Consider the following 22,257-nt stretch of genomic DNA (forward strand, 5'->3'; position numbering starts at 1 on the left):
GAACCCAGGGCACACTACACCAGCGTAAGGTCTGACGATGGATCTGAGGATTTCATCCCGGCACCTACCAGCAGTCAGGGTACCATTGTCTAACACGTGGAGGTCTGTGCAACCGTCCAAGAATATGCCTCCCCAGACCATCACTGATCCACTGCCAAACTGGTCATGCTAGATGATGTTGCAAGCCGAATTACGTTCCCCACGGGGTCTCCAGACTTTCACATCTGTCACAAGCTCAGTGTGAACCTGCTCTCATCTGTGAAGAAAACAGGCTCTGGCTGTGCTCCTCCTGTTCCTCCTTGCACAAAGGAGCAGATACCGGTTCTGCTATTGGGTTGATGCCATTCTGCGGCCCTGTCCAGCTCTCCTCATGTAACGGCCCGTCTACTGGTATCTCCTCCATGCTCCTGAGACTGTACTGTACACACAGCAAACATTCTTGCAATGGCACATATGGATGTGCCATCCTAAAGGAGCTGGAATACCTGTGTAACCTGAAGGGGCTGCAGCTACTTTCTCATGTTACCAGTAGTGACAAGGACACTAGCAAAATGCAAAACTAGAGAAGAATCATTCAGGAATGATAAGGAGAGAGCAATTGTCTGTGGCCACCACCTGCAAAACCATTCCCTTTTTGGGGGTTGTCCTGCTGTTGCCTCTCCAGTGCACATTTTGTCAGTTTCATTTGCACCAAAACAATCACTTATGCTTCCTAACTGGACAGATTGATATCCCTGAAGATGAATTCACTTGGTGTTATACTGTGATGATTACAAGAATGGAGGTTTGTATGAGTCTTAAGTGGATAGTTACCACAAAATAGAGCTGGAATCACTGCACTGGTGTTAAGGTACAACTTTAACCACATTCGTCATTAGAGGATTTAGTAGCTCTAACAGTTAATGTAACTGATTGATTCCTAAATGTTAAATATATATTATACTGTTTTATCAGTGAAGGAGTGTTTCATGCAATGCATCTGATTACCGAAACCTTGCATTTCTTGTTATCAGCTGAAGTGAATGGATTCAACAAATCTAAGGCTGAAGAATCTAGTGATAAGAACCTTTTTACTGTATGTGGCATACCATTGTTGTTGATTACCTGTAGGAAAATAAATAAACCAGGAAATCCCTTTAATATTTAGTTTTAGCTTTCAGTTTGTTTGTGAAGGGACGCTAGTGTGTGTACACGTATCTCTATTGAAAGTGTTAAACCCATGTAAATCTGGTGGGGTGAGAACTTTTTGCCAGTCCATGTGTACAAACAGGTCAGTTGGTAAAGCATGTTGGTTGCAATGCCCTCACTAATGTTGGTCGCTTTGGATTATAGCTAATGTTTTACATTTAAACTTAAAATGTTTAGGTTTGGGGTTAAAGTTTGGGTGAGAGTTGTTTTGAGGTTAAAGGTCGGGTTAAGATTTTTAAAACATGCAACTTTATTTGTAGTATGGGTGGAGTAAAACGCCAGCAACACTTGCAATTTCATAATACATTTTGGTCCCAAAAGAAATCTTCACAAGTAAAGTAAAACAAGCATAGGTCTTGGATTTAATCTATGTTGTTTTTGCCTGCAGAACAAACCCTATTCATTTCCGAAGACAAGCAGTTATTATCCAGTATTTCCAGATGGTAAGTTGCCAACTTAAAGATGCATGGACATGTCCCGAGTGTCAGTGGCTATAGTTTCAAGCTGTTATAGTTTTGAGCTGGGAAACTAGGGTCAGTCTTTCCTGTGTTAGTAACAATTGTTTACCTTGCATTAGTTCATGTGACAGGGCCAAGGGTCAGTCTGAATCATGCTCAGGTATCCTTTTGGTCCAAGGAATGCTCTCTCAAAATGTTCTGGTGTTCTGTTTAACCTTAGGAGGACTTGAGCCCAAGGACCACTTCTCAAGACTACCTGGCCTGACTGCTCACTGCTGTCCTTGTCCAAAGTCCTCATGTTTTTGCTGACCTATTGACTCCCACCTGTATCACCTCATTGATGATATTCAGGAGGAAGACTCCCCTCATAGATGATATTCAGAATGGAAGACCCCCCTCATAGATGATATTCAGGAGGAAGACTACCAACATACCAACATGTGGCTGATGGTTGATATAAGCCTTCATAAAGAGATTAAAGACAATTTGTTTGTCTACTACTTTATACCCTTAACAATAAATGATCTTTGCTTTTCTGTTGTGACAAACTCTCACTGTAACCAGAATGTACAGTATGACTTTGTTTGCTATTTTGACCCAAATGGCATTATCGTTTTTATATTTTTAGTTTCTCAAGTATATTTTTTAAAAACGAAATTGTGACAAGTTTACGTGTTACACCTTTTAAAGTATTGGGGAAGGGGTCTTACCTCAAGTTACCCTGTCAATCAAGGGTACATAATCATAATTTGCCACTATGTTAAGCCCACTGTAATTCAAATTTGAATATTTAAACAAAACATTAAAACAGAAAATTAGGCAAACATTTATAAATTCTATAAATTAATTAAATCTGATACTGTACACACTATACTGTACAAGACAGTATTATAAATAGTTTGGAATGGTGGCTAAAGTTACATTTCTGAAATCAAGGAAGCAAATGGCTGGTAGATTATTAGACATGCCTGCAGCCAGGACTATTCGAGTTAAAGTGGTCATTTAAGTTATAACATGCAAATAATGCTATAAAAATTGTTGATGTATGATTGTTTCTATTGAATATATTTTATAATAAATGGATCAATGGCTTTCCACCAGGGGGCTTATATGGGTGGAACTACCACAAATCTTACTTTCACTTTTCATTAAAACTTTTCATTTATGCTGTGAAAAGAACATTTGACATATTTGGCACATTTCACATATTATTGACTGACAATGATGCCTAACCAAATCAAATTGTTGATCTTATTGTGTTCGACAAAAGCTGTGTTCTCCATAACCGGTAAGACAGGTTTTTATTACGAGTAGCCGAACTATTGACGTACGCGGTGAATCTTTAACCCGAATGTCTGTTATAGCTAACTAGTGTGCTTGTTACTTGTAATCATTGTGTTTCTATACGAAATCGCAGAGCAAAATCGAAAACGTTTATAGCGGCATTATGTAAAATCAAAGAAGGTTATTATATTGTACAGATAACTTCCAAATATTTGTTATTATTTTTTTTTTATTTACTTTGTACAATTTACACATGTGCACACCAGATTGAAATCAAGTTTACTAGGCTTTCAGGACAACGAGTGTACAGCAAGCGGTTGGCGGGGTGGGGGATTTGATTGAGGAACAGATCGGTCTCTTAATTTTAACCCTTCTGTTCAAAACCTTACTTTTCAACTATTTTGAAAAGGAAAGAAAAAGGTTCAGTTGTCTCTTAATTTTTTCCGGAGCTGTACATAGAAATATAATTAATCGAACATTACACTTCATGCATTTCACTATATTTAATCTATCCTGTCCTATATGGGAAATCTGTGTAGATACATTCTGATAACCCAGGTGAAAAGTAAGGATCCACTCCCACTCCAGAGGTCAGGGGGCACATTCTGGGAAGCTCAGAAAGTTAATGTCACTTTCAATACCAATGGAGAAACATATTTATATCTTTCAAATGAAGTGTTACCCTGATTTCTAACATGGATACTTTGATATATGAAATGTTTTTTTCCAGACAATGTTCCTTGTGAATTGGGAGGCGAAGTTGTGTTGACGCCGGTCTCTATGACTAACCCCCCCTCATCAATCCTATGGAGGCTGGGGCAGAACATGGTGGCAGACTTTGACACGGATTTTGGCCCTGAGGTAACCTACTATGGTGACTTCAACGGCCGCACAACCCTAGATACAACTACTGGAGAACTGACAATCACCGGGTTGAGGAAAACAGATGAAGGGGTGTACTCTGTGGAGTTTAACAGCAAACGGCTTGAGAAGACCTATACATTATCTGTTCTCAGTAAGTGTGTGCGTGCCAGTCCAAGTGGCTTGAACAGAACTACAGGTAATGCAGTGTCTCACAGGCATTTTCTGATTGTTCCTTAATCATTTACCTTCTCTTATAGAACCAGTCCCCAAACAAGCTATAATTGTTTCCTGCAATGACAACAACATCTCCTGCACTCTGACCTGTGATGGTGACACAGCTGGTGCTGAACCAGTCACCTACTGGTGGAAAGTGGGAGAGGGGAACTGGGAGGAGATTGGCAAGTTACTGACTGTTGCTAAGAGTGACAGTAAACTCAATCAAAATGGATACAAGTACACCTGCAAGCTGAAGAATGGTGTTAGTGAGAAAGACAGTGATCCAGTGGGACCGTTGTTTGACCCAAGTGAGTGGACATTCATAAGTGTGATACTGTCTTACTGTACTCACACTGTAACATGAATGACTTGGTTTGCTATAAAGTATGACTTTGTTTGCTATTTTGACCCAAATGGCATTATCGTTTTTATATTTTTAGTTTCTCAAGAACATTTTATAAAAACAAAATTGTGTGTTACACCTTTTAAAGAATTGGGGAAGGGATCTTACCTCAAGTTACCCTATCAATCAAGGGTACATAATCGTAATTTGCCACTATGTTAAGTCCACTGTAATTCAAATTTGAATAATGTTAATTATTTAAACAAAACATTGAAACATTTATATCTTGCAAAAATTCTATAAATGAATGAAATACGATACTGTACACATTATACTGTACAATACAGTATTACAAATAGTTTGGATTGGTGGCTAAAGTTACATTTCTGAAATCAAGGAAGCAAATGGCTGGTAGATTATTAGACATGCCTGCAGCCAAGACTATTCGAGTTCAAGTGGTCATTTAAGTTATAACATACAAATAATGCTATAAAAATTGTTGATGTATGATTGTTTCTATTGAACATATTTTATAATAAATGGATCAATGGCTTTCCACCAGGGGGCTTATGGGTGGAACTCCCACAGATCTCACTTTCACTTTTCATTAAAATACTTTATGCTGTGAAAAGAACATTTGACATATTTGGCACATCAACACTTCAGATATTATTGACTGACAATTATGCCTAACCAAATCAAATTGTTGATCTTATTGTGTTTGACAGAGGCTGTGTTCTCCATAATCGGTAAGACAGGTTTTTATTACGAGTAGCCGAACTATTGATGTACGCGGTGAATCTTTCACCCGAATGTCTGTTAGCTAACTAGTGTGCTTGTTACTTGTAATCATTGTGTTTCTATACGAAATCGCAGACCAAAGTCGAAAACATTTATAGCGGCATTATGTAAAACCAAAGAAGGTTATTATATTGTACAGAAACTTCCTACATTTTCTCACTATATTTACTCCATCTTATCCTATATGTGAAATGTGTGTAGATACTTTTCACCTGGGTTATCAGAATGTAAGGATCTACTCCCACTCCAGAGGTCAGGGGTCACATTCTGGGAAGCTCGGAAAGTTAATGTCACTTTCAATACCAATGGAGAAACATGTTTATACCTTTCAAATGAAGTGTTACCCTGATTTCTAACATGGATGCTTTGATGTATGAAATGTTTTTTGTAGACAATGTTCCTTGTGAATTGGGAGGCGAAGTTGTGTTGACGCCGGTCTCTATGACTAACCCCCCCTCATCAATCCTATGGAGGCTGGGGCAGATCAAGGTGGCAGACTTTGACACGGATTTTGGCCCTGAGGTAACCTACTATGGTGACTTCAACGGCCGCACAACCCTAGATACAACTACTGGAGAACTGACAATCACCGGGTTGAGGAAAACAGATGAAGGGGTGTACTCTGTGGAGTTTAACAGCAAACGGCTTGAGAAGACCTATACATTATCTGTTCTCAGTAAGTGTGTGCGTGCCAGTCCAAGTGGCTTGAACAGAACTACAGGTAATGCAGTGTCTCTCAGGCATTTTCTGATAGTTCCTTAATCATTTACCTTCTCTTATAGAACAAGTCCCCAAACCAGCTATAATAGTTTCCTGCAATGACAACAACATCTCCTGCAATCTGACCTGTGATGGTGACACAGCTGGTGCTGAACCAGTCACCTACTGGTGGAAAGAGGGAGAGGGGAACTGGGAGGAGATTGGCAAGTTACTGACTGTCATTAAGAGTGACAGTAAACTCAATCAAAACGGATACAAGTACACCTGCAAGCTGAAAAACCCTTTTAGTGAGGAAGTCAGTTATTCAGTCAAAGATGTGTTTGGTCCAGGTGAGTGGACATTCATAAGTGTGTTATTGTCTTACAGTATCTATTATGTTAGTAACACTGCTGGTAGAAGAATGGTGTTAGTGAGGAAGTCAGTGATCCAGTGGGACTGTTGTTTGACCCACGTGAGTGGACATTCATAAGAGTGATATTGTCTTTCAGTACAGCTCCGGAAAAAATCTGCTAAGAAGTTCCTAAACACATCATTATTCATGCACTGCCCACGTTACCTCACAGTCCAGTGCTGTTCAGGTCTTATCCCCGAAATACAGACTGCTGTTTGAATGAGATCAGGGACCTTTGCTCACTAATAACATCACAACTTACAATCGTTCCTAGTTTTCTCTTGTGTTTCCCTTTATAAACATCCATCTCCATGTTGGATGTGATGCCTACCTCTCTAAACGCATTGAGTTTTGCCCTTGTTTTAGACCTTGTTTTAGCCGGTCCCCACTAGGAAAAAGGTTATTTTCAGCTTATGTGTTAGATTAGATTTAGCTTAACATTTTGAATTGTGGTTAGGTTTAGAATTGGGCTTACTTTTTAGATTTTGGCACCAGGGTTTAAGGTTAGGTTAAGTTTAGTCATAAATGTTAGCTTATTGAGATTAGAGTTAGGTTCAAGTTTAGGGTTAAGGAACTGGGAACATAATAAAACACTTTTCTGGTTTCCAAAATTATAAAAAAAAAAAACAACCTGTGTTTCTAAATCCAACTCTTCTCTTGTGTTTATTCTGCAGGAGAAACTCTTTTAACTACCAAGGCCAAGGATTAGAGGAGCCAGTATTTTAGGATGGTAAGTTGATCTTACCAAAACACCTACCAAAAGATGTATTGACAAGGAAGTGCTTGGAATCACTTCCATTGTTATTCTTGTACAGTATGTATATAAATGTTGTGATAAAAAAATAGATTTTTCCTTTGTCAAATGAACAACTAGATTTTTCCTTTGTCAAATGAACAACTGAGATGGCTAATATTCGAATAAGTAAAGCAGTTGCTGTACCTGATACATTAAGTAGCTTATTCCACACTGAGCTATTTTCTCGCCCTAACTTTAATACCTGACCAAAAGATTGTCCAGAGGACTAGAAAACTTGTTTGAAGGCTCACTACATGCTTTTTACAACTCTTACATTCAACCAAAACAAGAAATATATTTCATATGTTGAACTGTTGGGAGTGTATCAACTGTAAAGAAACATCCTGTGAAAACCAATGTACATTCTACAGCTACAGTGGGTATAGAAAAGAATCACCCCCCTTTAAAATAATCACATTTTGTTGCTTTGCAGCCTGAAATGAAAACGGATCAAAAAAATGTTTGTTTTATTCAGCTGTATTTACAACTTATAACATCCAAGTGAAAGATTGTTGTGGAAATTTCTTATACAATGTATTCTGATTGTATAAAGGAGTGAGTCCCACTGTTAAGATAGGTACAGGAATGTGTGGGATCTGGTATTTGCATAGGGGGCATCTATTGTCTGTCCAGATGGAGATCAATGGGTTTTAGGACAGGATAGGAGAAGATACAGCAAGGGGGCAGTAAGGCCAGTTGGCCCCTTTGGGTAAACATTATTGCAGGAAGGATAAGGTTGGGGAAGATAGCATTTGACGTGTGTGATAGAACAAAGGGAAAGGTGTTTGATTGACATGAAACAGATGGCAGCATCTTACCACACCCCTTCTTCCTATGTAATAAATACTGTCGAAATGATGTTTTTATTTAGAAACTATCCACCGTTACTTTGTAACCTGTATACTTTCTCCTTGCAAGCAAGATTAAAACCGTTTATTGCGCAATTGATTTCTCCTGTCTTACCTACCATTTTCATAGAACTTTGGAATTTTAGAAATTGCCATCACAATTTGGGGGCTCGTCCGGGATCCTAATCCTGATCGGTTCGAGTCCTTTCCTATCAGGTTAACCGTGCACGGCCAGAGAAAGCTCTGGAATTCTAGTACCGTCCAGAAAAGGCTTATCCTTTGACGGACTGAGAAAGAGTGCCTGACGGGAGCTGTGACTCGTGCTTGATCAGTACAGGTTTCCTGCGGAAATTGAATTTGGGGGTAAGAACGCAATTCGGTTTAAAAACTTAAAGTTGGACTTTATAGTTTAAAATCTGCAGTAAAAGGTTGGACCTTTTTAAAATCTCATTTGTGGGCTGACGAGCTTGACTTCGCTTTCTGGTTGGTTGAGTATAAATTAGATTTACTGGGTAAATCTGAAACATGGGGACGTGCGACAGTAAATATTTGCCGGTCTCTCGTGTTTACGCTGGACCGGCAAAAATTATCACTGACGTATATGGTGTTTGGACATGTGAACAATGTTTCTTTGAGCGTTATTAGGTTTTCCGGCGACTGGCGTTTTCATTCGGTGATGGATGCGCGGCCTGTCGGGCTGATTGGAGGTAGATGGCCGTGGTAACGTATGAAAAGTTGTTTGGAAAGCGTAGGCTACGGTGTGTAGACAGTGTGGAGTATATTGATCTGTGTTGTAGTTTTTTTTGCTCAGGTTAGATGGCTCGTTCTCCTCTGATCGCCCGTCACCCCACCCCGCGGAGTTCAGCTGGACCGATAGGTGGGTCTCTTTGGAGGCCCGATCGGGACACTGCATCGTTGGAGTCATAAGCTCTGAGGACTTTTTCGTTGTGAACGTGGAAATGCTGTGGGCCGCTGGAGGCCGTTTTCTGCTCCGCTTTGGAAGTGTTGAGCATGTCTACGAGTTTCAAGAAAAGTTCCAAAAGTGGGGAGTTGTACACACCAGGTGTACACACCCGTAATCTCTTTGGCCTTGCCGCGAGTGATTCAACGGGAACACGCAGGAACGCTGAACCGCCTGAGGGAGGGGTGCGGACGGTCAGACAGGGGACCAGAGGGAGCATCAACCGGTGAGATTGTTCCTTAATACAGTTTTCATATGCTTTAGTAAACAATGTGGTTGATGATTTGATGGTTTTGTAGAAATTGATAGATGGATTTGAGTAAGTATGGTGACTAGAAGTTTTTTTGAGTATTGCAGTCAGGGCGGCTGTAGTTAGAAACATGTCGTTTTTGTTCCATGTCCCGACACCAATTCCCGTGCAGCAGTTGGACTGCGTGATGGAGTATAGCGTGCTCCTGTATGTTTGGATGTTGAAGTGTGGTATTTTGGTTAATAGCGACTGTGGTTAGGCCTGACAACCATTCCTATGCTGCTAACCTATTGCGTTGCGATTAGTGCTGGATTATAAGCGGTTGGACTGCTTGAACATCTGCAATTTAGGTTGGACTTAAATATGCAATTGAGATTGGATCTCATACTTTCAGTGCCTGTAGAAGGCTCCTGTAAATTGCCGCAATTGTTGGTCAGCTTATGGTTTGGATCAGTATGCTACAGAAGTTGTATATGCACGCGCCACTTGTGTTTGTTATGGCCCGAGTCACGGGCATTTGTCATTGTCTGGTTGTGGTCGGTCTAGTAAATGCATTTGTCCATTTTGGTATTCCCTGTGCACGAGGGATCCGATTGGCTGCATTGTATATTCCTTGATAGAATATTGGATCTCGTTTACCGAGGTTGGTGTTAACTTGGAAGTTTTGTAATAGCAATGTTTCGTCTTGTTTGGAGTGCGTTTGGGCGAACGCTTACATTGCGTTGTTAACATGGTTATTATGCGAGGCCTACTCTTTTGGCCTTTGTGTTGAAATTGAATTTGCCTGATGGCTTGCACACGTGGGAGTGTTAGCCTGCTAACTTAGGAGTTTAAGAAAATAATGGCATAAATATAATTAGAGGGATAGCTTAGAAATTGGTATAATGATGATTCTGTGATTTGGTAAAATATGGTTTCGTAATGAGGGGTTAAAATAGTGTTTTCTCTCTCCTTGTATGGAGTGGGATGCAGACCATAACGAAAGTTTTAGTATTAAGATAACATGCTGTTTCCATTGAAGACTGGATTCAGCAAATATAGTCATAGCCTGCAAAAGAGGGTAAAATGACTACGGCCCGTTTATTCCCCAAATAGTCAAAGCCAGTTTATTCCCCGTTTAAATTAACCTAAAATTAGACGTCCTATTTTAAATGCTAAGTTGAGTTTGGTTAAATAATGTGGTTTCTCTTATTTGTATTTCCAATGATAACTGGGATAATACTTGTGTTTTTAAAACCAGCGCCTGCTACTCATTCATGGAATTTATATCCTTCAATGGTACGTTAGTGAACAAATAGGGTATTGATGTAAAGGTGTTTAAGGCTACATTGAGTTTCCTTTGGATTACTTATTCTACCTTGATTATAGTGACGTCATAAATCAGTTTTCTGCCTGGATCGCCATTCTTAATTTCCACCATAATGTTGAGTTTCTGTATAGATAATGATAAGCACATTTTTACAAACTGTGAAAATATTAGATAGGTTGGACTCTAAATCTAAAATCTTCAGTTAACGAACGATGTAGGCTAAATTGAGAGGATGGTCTGGGGACCATAAAGGAACATTTGGCCTTGCTAATGGCTTACCATATATGTGTTGAGCTCAGAGCTTCAGGAAGGGTGGGCAGGTCCACTGGGATGGCTTCCGCCACCCTTAACATTATATCAAGGTAGCATATTACTAAGGGTTAAATTCGAGTGTTCAGCCTGTTCTCACACGTGGTAATTTTACCAACACAAGCATGTTGAGTTTTGGGATGATAAAACATTAAGTGAAAGCTGCATAAGTTTTCCTTTTGGTTGCTTTAATGTTTACATTTATGATTTCGAATCAAATTGTAGTAAGGGTGGAGACCTTGTGTCATCCAACATTGTTAATTGCTAGAACAAATTCGATGTCTTTGCATGAGATATGCATGGAAGTAGCGATTTTGGCTGACCGCCACTATTTTGAATGACGTAGACTTACATCTGAAATTGAGAAAATTCCCTAGAGTTTAGGAGGTAAATTGAGTCATGATGTTTGTTGGTCTCAAATTAGTTTGGCCATTGCCTGTGTAGATGCACATTTTGATGTGCTAATTTGGGAGTTCCTTCACACGAGCGACCGTGTGTGTGGTACGGTTTTTATTTCCTTTGTTTTTCTTATTTTCGGTTGTTTTGGTTGGATATTCAGTTTGCGACGTTTACTGGATGTATGTTAGATTCCTCCCAACTATCGATTTTCTTTTTAATTTTGGTTCTGTAATGGTTCTGCTTTCACTTTGAGTCATTTTCGTTGTCTCTGTCGTGAAAGCAGGGGGGGATTGTATGAAATGATTATCTATAGTGGAAAAGAGTTGAACTTAGAGTTCAAATGTAAAAGAGTTGAACTTAGAGTTCAAAGCAAATTAAATAGGTACTTAAAGAAGTTACGTGAATAATCTAGTTTGTCAAATTGGGTTTTTGAAATGTATGTTTTATGTGAAATCTAACATGGTTATGGTTGAGTAGAATACATCTTGCCATTTTGAAATGGTTTGGCTAAGCAATAACTAATTTGATGGGTGTGTTACTTTTCAGTTAGTTTAATATTTGATTAGAAGTAATCATATTAATCTTATGCATTATGGAATAAGTGGGTAAAAACGTGCAGGGAGCACTTTTGTTATTCCTTACATGTTTACAAAATGTTGCCATGTTTTAATTGATATTGAGAAAATAATTCTGCATTACGTTATATTTCTGGAAAACCAAGTTGAGAAGTCTTACATAGTCTAAATTGCATAAAGAGAGGTACAGACACCCTGGAGCACTCCACTCACTGACACAAAAAACAGTTTGAGATGGATTTTAACTTGTTTGGACTCTTTAGAAGAGAAACAGACGTTATCAAAATTGGGTATTCTAATACTAATTTAAGTTCTGTCCTAGTAAGCAATCATTGGAAAGTTAATGGTTAACAGAGGTTTCTTTGAGGTGAATGAAGAGAAAAAAGGTTGTTTTACTATTGTCAATGCCTGGGGTGTTTCAAGATAACAACAGTGTCCCTTAGTGATAAGGTGACAATCCTCCAAGACCAGGGTCTGTTATCCTTAGGTTAGTAAACCACTCCCACTCCAGGGAGAGCCCTGTGGTGGTAAAGGAGTAAAAAGGGGGGGTCATGATTTATGACAGGATTTCAGAGTGTGTTTGATGTGCTAGGATAATAAGAAGAGACTTGGAGACATTCACACTGAGTTTCATCTTGTAGAGAAATTAGGCTAAATAACAGTTATGTTAGCTGACCTTCAAGTTGGTGTGAAATGTTTGATTTGAAATAAGGTATTTGGTCCTTTATGTCAAACAATGGGTGAATTTGATTGTAGTTCCGATACAACACAATCAGATGTAAATTATATAGGTGAACTGAGAATTGTTCATGAACTGCTCTTAGAGAGTGGTACTTCAATGCAAGCAAACTATCTTAACTGATGAGTTTTTGGAACAGTAATGAGATATGTGAAATTGTGTTCTTCTGTTCTTTGTGTTGGTTGTTACACCAACTATAGAAAAGAGTGGAATTGTTAGTTTGCTACACTAGCAGAACAGAAGCACCAGAGATGTTAATATTTTAACGATACTGTTATTGATTTCAACTGTTCTAATCTATTTGGACAAAAAGAAGTAGAGAGATATTAGAAATATAGGGTTTGAGTGTTTGATAGTGTGTGGTTCTAATGTATCAGCGAGATGCAACAAGCTAACGTGATGGACATATGTGATGATGTACTGTGCAGTTGGAACTAATCTTCTCAAGGATAATTCACACATTCAGATACAGAACACTTGAAAGCGATTCAGCAACAGAGGACTTGCTGGAGCCCAGAGAGAGACTGAGCTTGGCTTAAAAGGACAACTGTGAGGTGGCTGAGGTGAGATGGATCTCACAGACACACAGACAAACTGTCCTACAGCTGAGAGAGGAGTCGACTCTGGAGCGCTGCACGTCTAGGTGCCGCACGTCTACAGGATGCTGAGTTCCTGTGAGCTGGACTGACTCGAGTCCTGATGGTTCTGCAATGTGATGGAGAAGGCAACCTCCGACCGAGAGGATGGAGGCGTAGGAAAGATCTACTGCACAACATCATGCTACGCTGATTGGGTCCAAACCAGGTACATCTCATCTGCTGTCCAGGTAGCTGAGAGGAACCTGGGGTCGACGACACGCTACACGAGGATTGCAGTGTTTGAAGGTTAGACACAGTGAATTGAAGTCACTGAGGGAAGGTGAATTTTCTGGTGCTAGTAACCAGTCACTTTCTACATGGCCTTTAGCTCTAGAACCTTTAGCTAAAACTGGTCATCTTGGAGTTCACAAAGGAGAACACACAGATTCTCCTGGCCTGGCTGATAAAACAGCTAGAATGGAGACAACAAGAGCTGTGTCTGCATTTGAGCTATGAAGGACAACACCTTGGAACATGCATCTGACTTTTTCGTTCTGTTACATTGGCCTGTCAAAGAAATGGTTCATAACTGACTGTCTGACGTTTGGAAGAGCAGAACATTTGAGATGACCTTGGAAGGACATCCAAATGGAACCACGGAGAGGACTTTTCAGTGAATCGAGCAGTTGGCATGAGAGGACTTTGTAACAGTGATGAATTGAAGGATGCATTCAGTGATAGGTGTTTATGATGATTTTAACAAAAGGTTTGCTGTACTACGTTATGATTCTGTATGATGACAATGTGTGATCTTGGATTTTGTACGGAAGGTAATGATCTAGAAGAATGTAAATGAGGATTCAGACATTTCAGATTTGTTCAGTTCTCTAATCACTAAGGACAATAATATTGACTGGGTCATGTTGTTAAAGAGTACTGTTTTGTTGCAGTCTACATCCTAATGAGTGAACTGTTTAAGGTTTGATACCAAGGTTTGACATGGTATCAAGAGGATGGATTGTTGTGGAAATTTCTTATACAATGTATTCTGATTGTATAAAGGAGTGAGTCCCACTGTTAAGATAGGTACAGGAATGTGTGGGATCTGGTATTTGCATAGGGGGCATCTATTGTCTGTCCAGATGGAGATCAATGGGTTTTAGGACAGGATAGGAGAAGATACAGCAAGGGGGCAGTAAGGCCAGTTGGCCCCTTTGGGTAAACATTATTGCAGGAAGGATAAGGTTGGGGAAGATAGCATTTGACGTGTGTGATAGAACAAAGGGAAAGGTGTTTGATTGACATGAAACAGATGGCAGCATCTTACCACACCCCTTCTTCCTATGTAATAAATACTGTCGAAATGATGTTTTTATTTAGAAACTATCCACCGTTACTTTGTAACCTGTATACTTTCTCCTTGCAAGCAAGATTAAAACCGTTTATTGCGCAATTGATTTCTCCTGTCTTACCTACCATTTTCATAGAACTTTGGAATTTTAGAAATTGCCATCACAAAGATATAATACCAAAAAAAATTACAAATTAAAAAACAGAATCACTGAGTTGGAAAAATCATCACTGCCCTCCTAAAAATTACTTGTAAACCCAACCAGGTGTAGTTAATCACCTTCTCAATAGCACACAAAGCCAATTGACTTTCAACTGTGATCACCTGTTGTCATTTTAATTAGCTCAGCATGAAACAAGCTTTTCCTGAAGCATTTCAGTCCTTGGTCGTGCAACTGAAGAAAACATTTAACAATGGGTGGCAAGGCAATGTCAAAAGATTTCCGGGATAAAGTTGGTCAGGAGATGGATACAAAAAAAAAAGGTATAGAAGCACAGGGAAGTGGAAAGTATTTTGTACAACACAGACCCTCACTGGATCAGGACGTATCGTGTTGTATTGACGAACTGCATTGTGGGATTGTTGAGATTGCAGATTGTTGACGTGCTGTACGCTGCCTGCTGTTACCTACCTGGCTACCTGCCAAACTTTTTTCAAATTTACTCTATAAAAACTAATTGGTCAAAATTCTATTTTAAGAGTTTTACCAATGCAATATTTTTATCTGTTGACCTCTTACCCAACTTTACTACACCGGGACTCTTTTTGGACATAATTAACGGAACTACTCACCCCTGAACACCCGAGGCTAAGTATCATTACAATGCCTTATCACTGTAATTGTTGTAACAACAACACGGAGGAGAACTATCGTCTTCAGTTAAAGATAGCAGAGTTAGAGGCTCGGCTTCTGACGCAAATGTCAGGCAAGGATTATGCTAGTGTAGAAATAGAAAAAAATGCGTCAGTGCCACCAGGAAGAAACAATAGTTTTGTTAGCCCCCTGGCACAGCTCCTGCAGCCGGGCAATAACTTTCTCTTGGTCACTGGGAAGAAATGCCGTCGACCAGTTAAACCTGAATCGTTGCTAAATCCAACTGAGACTTTCAACACGTTTTCCCCACTGGAGTCGGAGTCAAGGCCCGAGCCGTCTTCGGAGGGGAATGATCGGCAGGCATTTTCTACCAGTGGCCTTGAAAAACTGAAAACTTTAGTCATCTTTTATTCCATTACCCGCAGTATTAGACTAAAGAATCAGCCAGCGATCGTACACTGTTTACCGGGGGGCAGAGCCACCGACGTAGCCGCAAATCTGGGGTTGGTGCTAGCGAAGCCTATAACTGGCAAGTATAGAGAGTACAGAGATATTGTTATTCACGTTGGCACCAATAACATTAGGATGAAACAGTCAGAGGTTACGAAGCAGAACATAGCATCAGCGTGTAAACTATAGCTAGAAAGATGTGTCGGCATCGAGTAATTGTCTCTGGCCCCTCCCAGCTAGGGGTGGTGACGAGCTCTACAGCAGACTTGCGCAACTCAATCGCTGGCTGAAAACTGAGTTCTGCCCGTCGGAGGAGGTAGAGTTTGTAGATAACTGGCTTTCTTTTTGGGACTCTCCCAGAAATAGGGCCAGGCCTGATCTGCTGAGGAGTGACAGACTCCATCCTAGCTGGAGTGGTGCTCTTCTTTTATCTAGGAACATTGACAGGAGTCTCACTCCTATAGCCTTAACATGAGATAGGGTGCAGGTCAGGCCGCAGGCTGTTAAACTTGCTCCCTGGTACACAGACAATACTAGAGCACTTAAGCAAGCCTCCAGAAAATTGGAGTGAAACTGGCGCTCCACCAAGTTGGAAGTATTTAGACTAGCCTGGATAGACAGTACACTACAATACCGAAAATGAATACATGAACTACTTTGATGAAAAGATCATCACCACTAGAAAACAAATAACTGACTCCTCCTTAAATAGTTATGGTCCTCAAAATCTCAGTTGTCCTAAAAATGTCCTGAACCTCCCTGACCAGGTGTCAATGGGGACACTTGAATTTTTTGATACCATATCGCTTGACACATTTACTAAATTTGTAATGAGTTCTAAACCCACAAACTCTCAGCTAGACCTGATTCCAACAAAATTACTTAAGGAGCTATTTCCTGTGCTAGGTCAGCCAATTTCCCTTTCCTCCGGATGTGTACCAAACTCACTAAAAATAGAGGAAATTAAGCCTCTTCCAAAACAAATCTAATCTGGATCCCGACATATTAAACAATTATAAGCCAATATCGAACCTCCCGTTCCTCTCAGAAATCTTAGAAAAATGTGTTTCCCAACAACTGAATGCCTTCCTAAAGACAAATAACATTTATGAAATACTCCAGTCTGGTTTCAGATCCCATCATAGTACTGAGACTGCACTCGTGAAGGTAACAAATGACCTTCTAATGGCCTCGGACAAAGGTTCTGCATCCGTCCTGTTGCTTCTTGATCTTAGTGCTGCTTTTGACACTATTGATCACTCCCTTCTCTTGGAGAGACTGGTAACCCATATTGGGCTACGTGGACATGTTCTAGCCTGATTTAAATCTTATTTATCTTAAAGATATCAGTTTGTTAGTGTGGATGGTATATCCTCTGACAAGTCAAAGGTATGCTTTGGTGTTCCTCAAGGCTCGGTTCTGGGCCCATTATTGTTCTCACTATATATGCTCCCTCTGGGCGATGTAATCCGAAATCACAATGTAAACTTTCACTGTTACGCTGATGACACACAGTTATATATTTCAATAAAGCATGGAGAAGCCCCTAAATTAGCTACTTTGGAAGCATGCGTTTCAGATATTAGGAAGTGGATGACAGAGAATTTCTTGCTCATAAACTCAAGTAAAACAGAAATGCTTGTTTTAGGACCCAAGAAACAAAGAGCGTTGCTAGCAGATCTCACTGTGAACCTCGACGGCTGCATGGTCGTATCCTAAAAAACAGTAAAAAACCTTGGCGTTACCCTTGACCCTGACCTCTCCTGTGAAGAACATATAAAATATGTCTCAAGAGTTGCTTATTTTCATCTTCGAAACATTGCAAAAATGAGAAACTTTCTATCAAAAACTGATGCAGAAAAATTCATCCATGCTTTCGTTACTTCTAGACTAGATTACTGCAATGCTCTTCTCTCTGGTTATCCAGACAAATTAATAAATAAACTTCAATTAGTGCTGCACACGGCTGCTAGAATCCTAACTAGAACAAAAACATTTGAACACATTACTCCTGTCCTAGCGTCCTTACACTGGCTGCCTGTTAGGGTTAGGGCTGATTTTAAGGTTTTACTCTTAACCTATAAATCAACACATGGACTTGCTCCTACTTACCTTGATGAAATGATCCAGCCATACATACCTACACGTAATCTACGATCGCAAAATGCAGGCCATTTAATTGTACCTAGAATTTCTAAACAAACAGCTGGCAGCAGGGCCTTTTCTCATAGAGCTCCACTACTGTGGAATGACCTGCCAATTAAGGTTAGAAATGCAAACTCAGTGCAAACTTTCAAACTAATTTCTACAGCACGGTTTATAATTAGGTGTAGCCTGGCCCGGGGGCGTGAAGGTGACCAGTAGGCTTGATACTGTCCACCCTTGCTGTCTTTCCAGGTGAGCTCTCGTCACCACTGGGATGCCCTCCCTCCAATGCCTTTCGGGGGAAGAGTCACTGGCTTGTTGTTGTCTCTCTGTTACGCACTTGTGCAATTGGGCTGTACGCTGCTGGCAATACTCTACCCTCTTTCAGGGGGTTGCGGTTGGTGGGTGTCCCTTTGGTTGATGCCTGGCAATGTGGGTGGATTGATTTCCTGCCTGTTGGGCCATGTCCGTGGCCTCCCCTGGGTAGGGCCACAGTGTCGCCAGACCCCCCCGTCTCAGTTCCAAGGTGTTACGCTGCTATATTATTGTGCTGGGGGTTATGAGGAATGCACTTTCTAACTTTTCTCAGTCTCCTCCAGTTTTACATTTTAGGAGGAGATGAGGTCCTGGTCCACACCTGCGGAGTACCTGGTTTGGGGGGCCCGTTGCTGTCCCTGTCCTTGTCCACCTGGTCAATCTTTTGACCCTGTCTAGAATCAAATAGACTCTGGATTTAGCCCAGAGAAATTTGTTTATTATTCTAATTGGACTAATATCTCACCCGGCACAGCCAGAAGAGGACTGATCACCCCACTGAGCCTGGGTCCTCTCTAGGTTTCTTCCTAAAATTCAGCCTTCTTAGGGAGTTTTCCTAGCCACTGAAATCCAACACTACTGTTGTTTGCTCCTTTGGGTTTAAGGCCGGGTGTCTCTGTAAAGCACTTTGTGACAACTGCTGTTGTAAAAAGGGCTTTATAAATAAATTTGATTGATTTAATTGATTGAATGATTGATTGACGTCACAAATTCTCCACAAATGTGGCTTGTATGGGAGGGTTGCAAGAATAAAGCCACTCCTCAAGAAAGGCCACATGCAGTCACGACTGAGCTTTGCCAAAATGCACCTTGAAGATTCTAAGGCCAAGTGGGAAAAGGTGTTATGGTCAGATGAGACTAAAATTTAATTATTTGGCCTCAACGCCAAACGGTATGTCTGGCGAAATTCCAATACAGCTCACCATCCAAATAACACCATTCCTACAGTAAAGCATGGAGGTAGTAATATCACGTTATGGGGTTGTTTCTCTGCAGCAGGGACTGGAGTACTTGTCAGGATAGAAGGATAATAGATGGGGCAAAATACTGTCAAATTCTTGAGGGAAATCTGCTGTTCCCTGCCAGAAAGTTGTCAATAGGAAGAAGATTTACCTTCCAACATGACAATGACCCAAAGCACACAGCAAAACTGACCACACAGTGGTTGAAGGAGAAAAAGGTGAATGTCCTTGCATGGCCTAGCCAGAGCCCGGACTTAAACCCCATTGATTTGAAGACAGCAGTCCACAAACGGTCACCATCAATTTTAACTGAACTTGAGTAGTTCTGCAAAGAAGAGTGGTCAAATATTGCAACGTCTAGATGGGCAAAGTTAGTAGAGACATATCCCAACAGACTAAAGGCTGTAATTAAAGCAAAAGGTGGTTCAACAAAATACTGACACAAGGAGGTGATCCTTTTTCCAACTCAGTGATTATGTTTTTTTTTATTTTTTTCTGACATGTTGGTGTTATATCTTTCACTTGGATGTTATAAGTTGCACTGAGTAAATTCAGCTGAATGAAACAAAAACAGTGTCTGTCTTCATTTCAGGCTGCAAAGCAACAAAATGTGATTATTTTAAAGGGGGGTGATTATTTTCTATACCCACTGTATATCAGGTCATCTTTTTATAAAAAGTCATTTTGGAGATTCAGTTGTTGTTATGAGGAAGTTCGATTGCATTATGTAGAACTACCTCATATTTAGATTTCTTCTGTAAAAGTTTTGCAAATACAGATTAATCTTGAAAAATTAGAATATCATGGAAAAAAATGTTTTCCCGTAATTAAAGACAAAAAGTGAAACCTTCTAAATTCATTCCTATTCTAGATTAATTATACAAAGTGAAACATTTGAAGACTTGACGATAACGTCTTACAGCTCATGGAAATAAAAAATCCAGTATCTCAAAATATTTTAATAAAAAATTTGTGAAACAGAAATATCGACCTGAGAAGAGCTCTAATCATCAAAAAAACTCCCTGAGACATCAGTACATACAACCACAATCTTGGGGAAGACTGCTGACTTGACAGTTGTCCAGAAGACACTCATTGACTCATAAGCTACAGAAGGTCATTGCTGAAAGGGCTGGCTGTTTGCAGAGTGCTATATCAAAGCATATTCATGGAAAGTTGACTGGAAGGGAAAAGTTGCACAAGCAACAGGGATGATCGCAGCCTTGAAAGGATTGTCCCCCAAGTTCTTGAACCAAGCAAAGCCGGGGAGCTTCACAAGGACTGGACTGAGACTGCCATCAGTGCATCAAGAGCCACCGTGCACAGACGTGGGCTTCAAGTGGTGCATTCCTAGTGTCAAGCCACTCCTGAACCAGAGACAACATCAATAGCGTCTTACCTGGGCAATTGAGAAAAAGAACTGGACCATTGCACCGTTGTCCAAAGTCCTCTTTTCAGATGAAAGTACATTTTGCATTTCATTAGGAAATCAAGGTCCCAGAGTCTGTAGGAAGAGTGGAGAGGCACTGAATCCAAGTTGCTTGAAGTCCAGTGTGATGTTTCCAGAGTGATGATTTGGTCAGTGATGATTTGGGGTGCCATGTCATCTGCTGGGGTTGGTCCACTGTGTTTTATCAAGTCCAGAGTCAATGCAGCCGTATATTTTAGGAGGTTTTAGAACACTTCATGCTTCCATCTGCTGACAAGCTATATGGAGATGCTGATTTCCTTTTCCAGTAGGACTTGGCACCTGCCCACAGTGCCAAAACGAATGTTAACTGGTTTGCTGCCCATGGTATTATTGTGCTTGAGTGGCCACTTAACTCGCCTGACCTGTCAAGAGAAAATAGAGATACACCAGACCCAACAACACAGACGAGGTGAAGGCTGCTATGAAAGCAACATGGGCTTCCATAACACCTCAGCAGTGCCACAGGCTCATTGCCTCCATGCCACGCCGCATTGATGCAGTAATTTGTGCGAAATGAGTCCCAACCAAGTATTTAGTGTATGAATTAACATACTTAGGAAACCTTTGCATGTGTTTTGAGTTGAATAGCTGATTAGAGCTCTTCTCAGGTCAACATTTGATGTTCCCTAATATCTTGAGTTACTGAATTTTTTATTACCATGAGCTGTAAGCCATAATCATCATGTTGGAAACAAAAAAGGCTTGAAATGTTTCACTATGTGTAATTAATCTAGAATGTTGTGGAGTGAGAGGATTGGTCTGTGATGGTCGGTATGTTCCGGATATCACAGCTACATCTGCTGGCCAGGAGAGGTGGTGTCCCAGTAGGGTAAGGCCTAATTACACACACCTGAAGCCACCTAATTGGAAAGCTACCTGGAGGGCAGAGAATCCCATGGCAAGCAAAGAAAGCACTGGACACCAATCACGCCTGGAGAAAAGGACTAACCCAATAAGATCTAACCTGTGTGTAAATTACTGGTTCCCTTTTCTTTAGTTTATAGCTGGTAAACAGTTTAGCTGTCTGGTCGCAGTGAGGGGCCGAAAGAACTGTAAAGAAAGGCTCTACAAAGAGCTGGGCTTTTGTTTGGGTTTTATTGTTACGTGGCATCTGGGCACTGTCTCTGTTAAGGTTTCACTAATAAAAGTCCTTTCTTTTTGTCTTGGAGAAAGGTTCCCCCACTTGTCTTCCTCCATGTTCTTGTAACTTGGGGCCCAGACTGGCTAACGAACCGCTACAATATGAAGGTGTCACGTTTTGATATGAATTACAGAAAAAAAAGAACTTTTCCACTTTATTCAAATGTTTTGAGATGCCAGTTTATTACATACACCCACCAAACAGCCCTATGTCTTCGTGGCATGGATTCAACAAGGTGTTGGAAACCTTCCAGAGAAATGTTTGTGCCTCTGAGGTGAGGTCCGATGAGGCACATGAATCGGGGGCATTGGTCCAGACTAGAAAGGCACCCCAGACCACAGCTTTCAGTCCTTGACATCCTCCTACAACCTCTCCAATGAACATGATTTTTTTATGCAATAGGGACTGTCACTGACTTTCTGTTAACCCTGGCCTAGACACTGTTGTGCTTGAAAACCCAAGGTTAGTACAGTCTCAAGCACCACAGCTGGTGCCCCTAGCCTGAAAATCATTGTTCACCATTTCCCAGTATTCATGCTTCACCCTTATTTTATGTTACATAGGTGTGCAAATTGTTGT

General features: G+C 40.5%; 1 protein-coding gene across 3 annotated transcripts in view; it reads left to right on the forward strand.

Annotated features, from left to right (window-relative positions):
• LOC117593725 overlaps positions 1 to 22,257 on the forward strand; it is a 48,289-nt gene that overhangs the window by 23,601 nt on the left and 2,431 nt on the right. Inside the window, exons 4-10 of one of the 3 annotated variants that reach the window (XM_034289630.1) lie at positions 3,661 to 3,945; positions 4,052 to 4,318; positions 5,082 to 5,102; positions 5,546 to 5,830; positions 5,937 to 6,203; positions 6,940 to 6,995; positions 21,711 to 21,819. In XM_034289630.1, coding sequence (XP_034145521.1) covers positions 3,661 to 3,945; positions 4,052 to 4,318; positions 5,082 to 5,102; positions 5,546 to 5,830; positions 5,937 to 6,203; positions 6,940 to 6,974 — 1,160 coding nt within the window. In that variant the 3' untranslated portion in view covers positions 6,975 to 6,995; positions 21,711 to 21,819. Of the gene's footprint in view, positions 1 to 3,660; positions 3,946 to 4,051; positions 4,319 to 5,081; positions 5,103 to 5,545; positions 5,831 to 5,936; positions 6,204 to 6,939; positions 6,996 to 21,710; positions 21,820 to 22,257 lie in introns of those variants that run through there. The other 2 variants (XM_034289629.1, XM_034289631.1) reach the window with 2 other exon arrangements.

The sequence above is a fragment of the Esox lucius genome, chromosome 22 (genome assembly GCF_011004845.1).
Source record: "Esox lucius isolate fEsoLuc1 chromosome 22, fEsoLuc1.pri, whole genome shotgun sequence".
NCBI classification, from domain to species: Eukaryota; Metazoa; Chordata; class Actinopteri; order Esociformes; family Esocidae; genus Esox; species Esox lucius.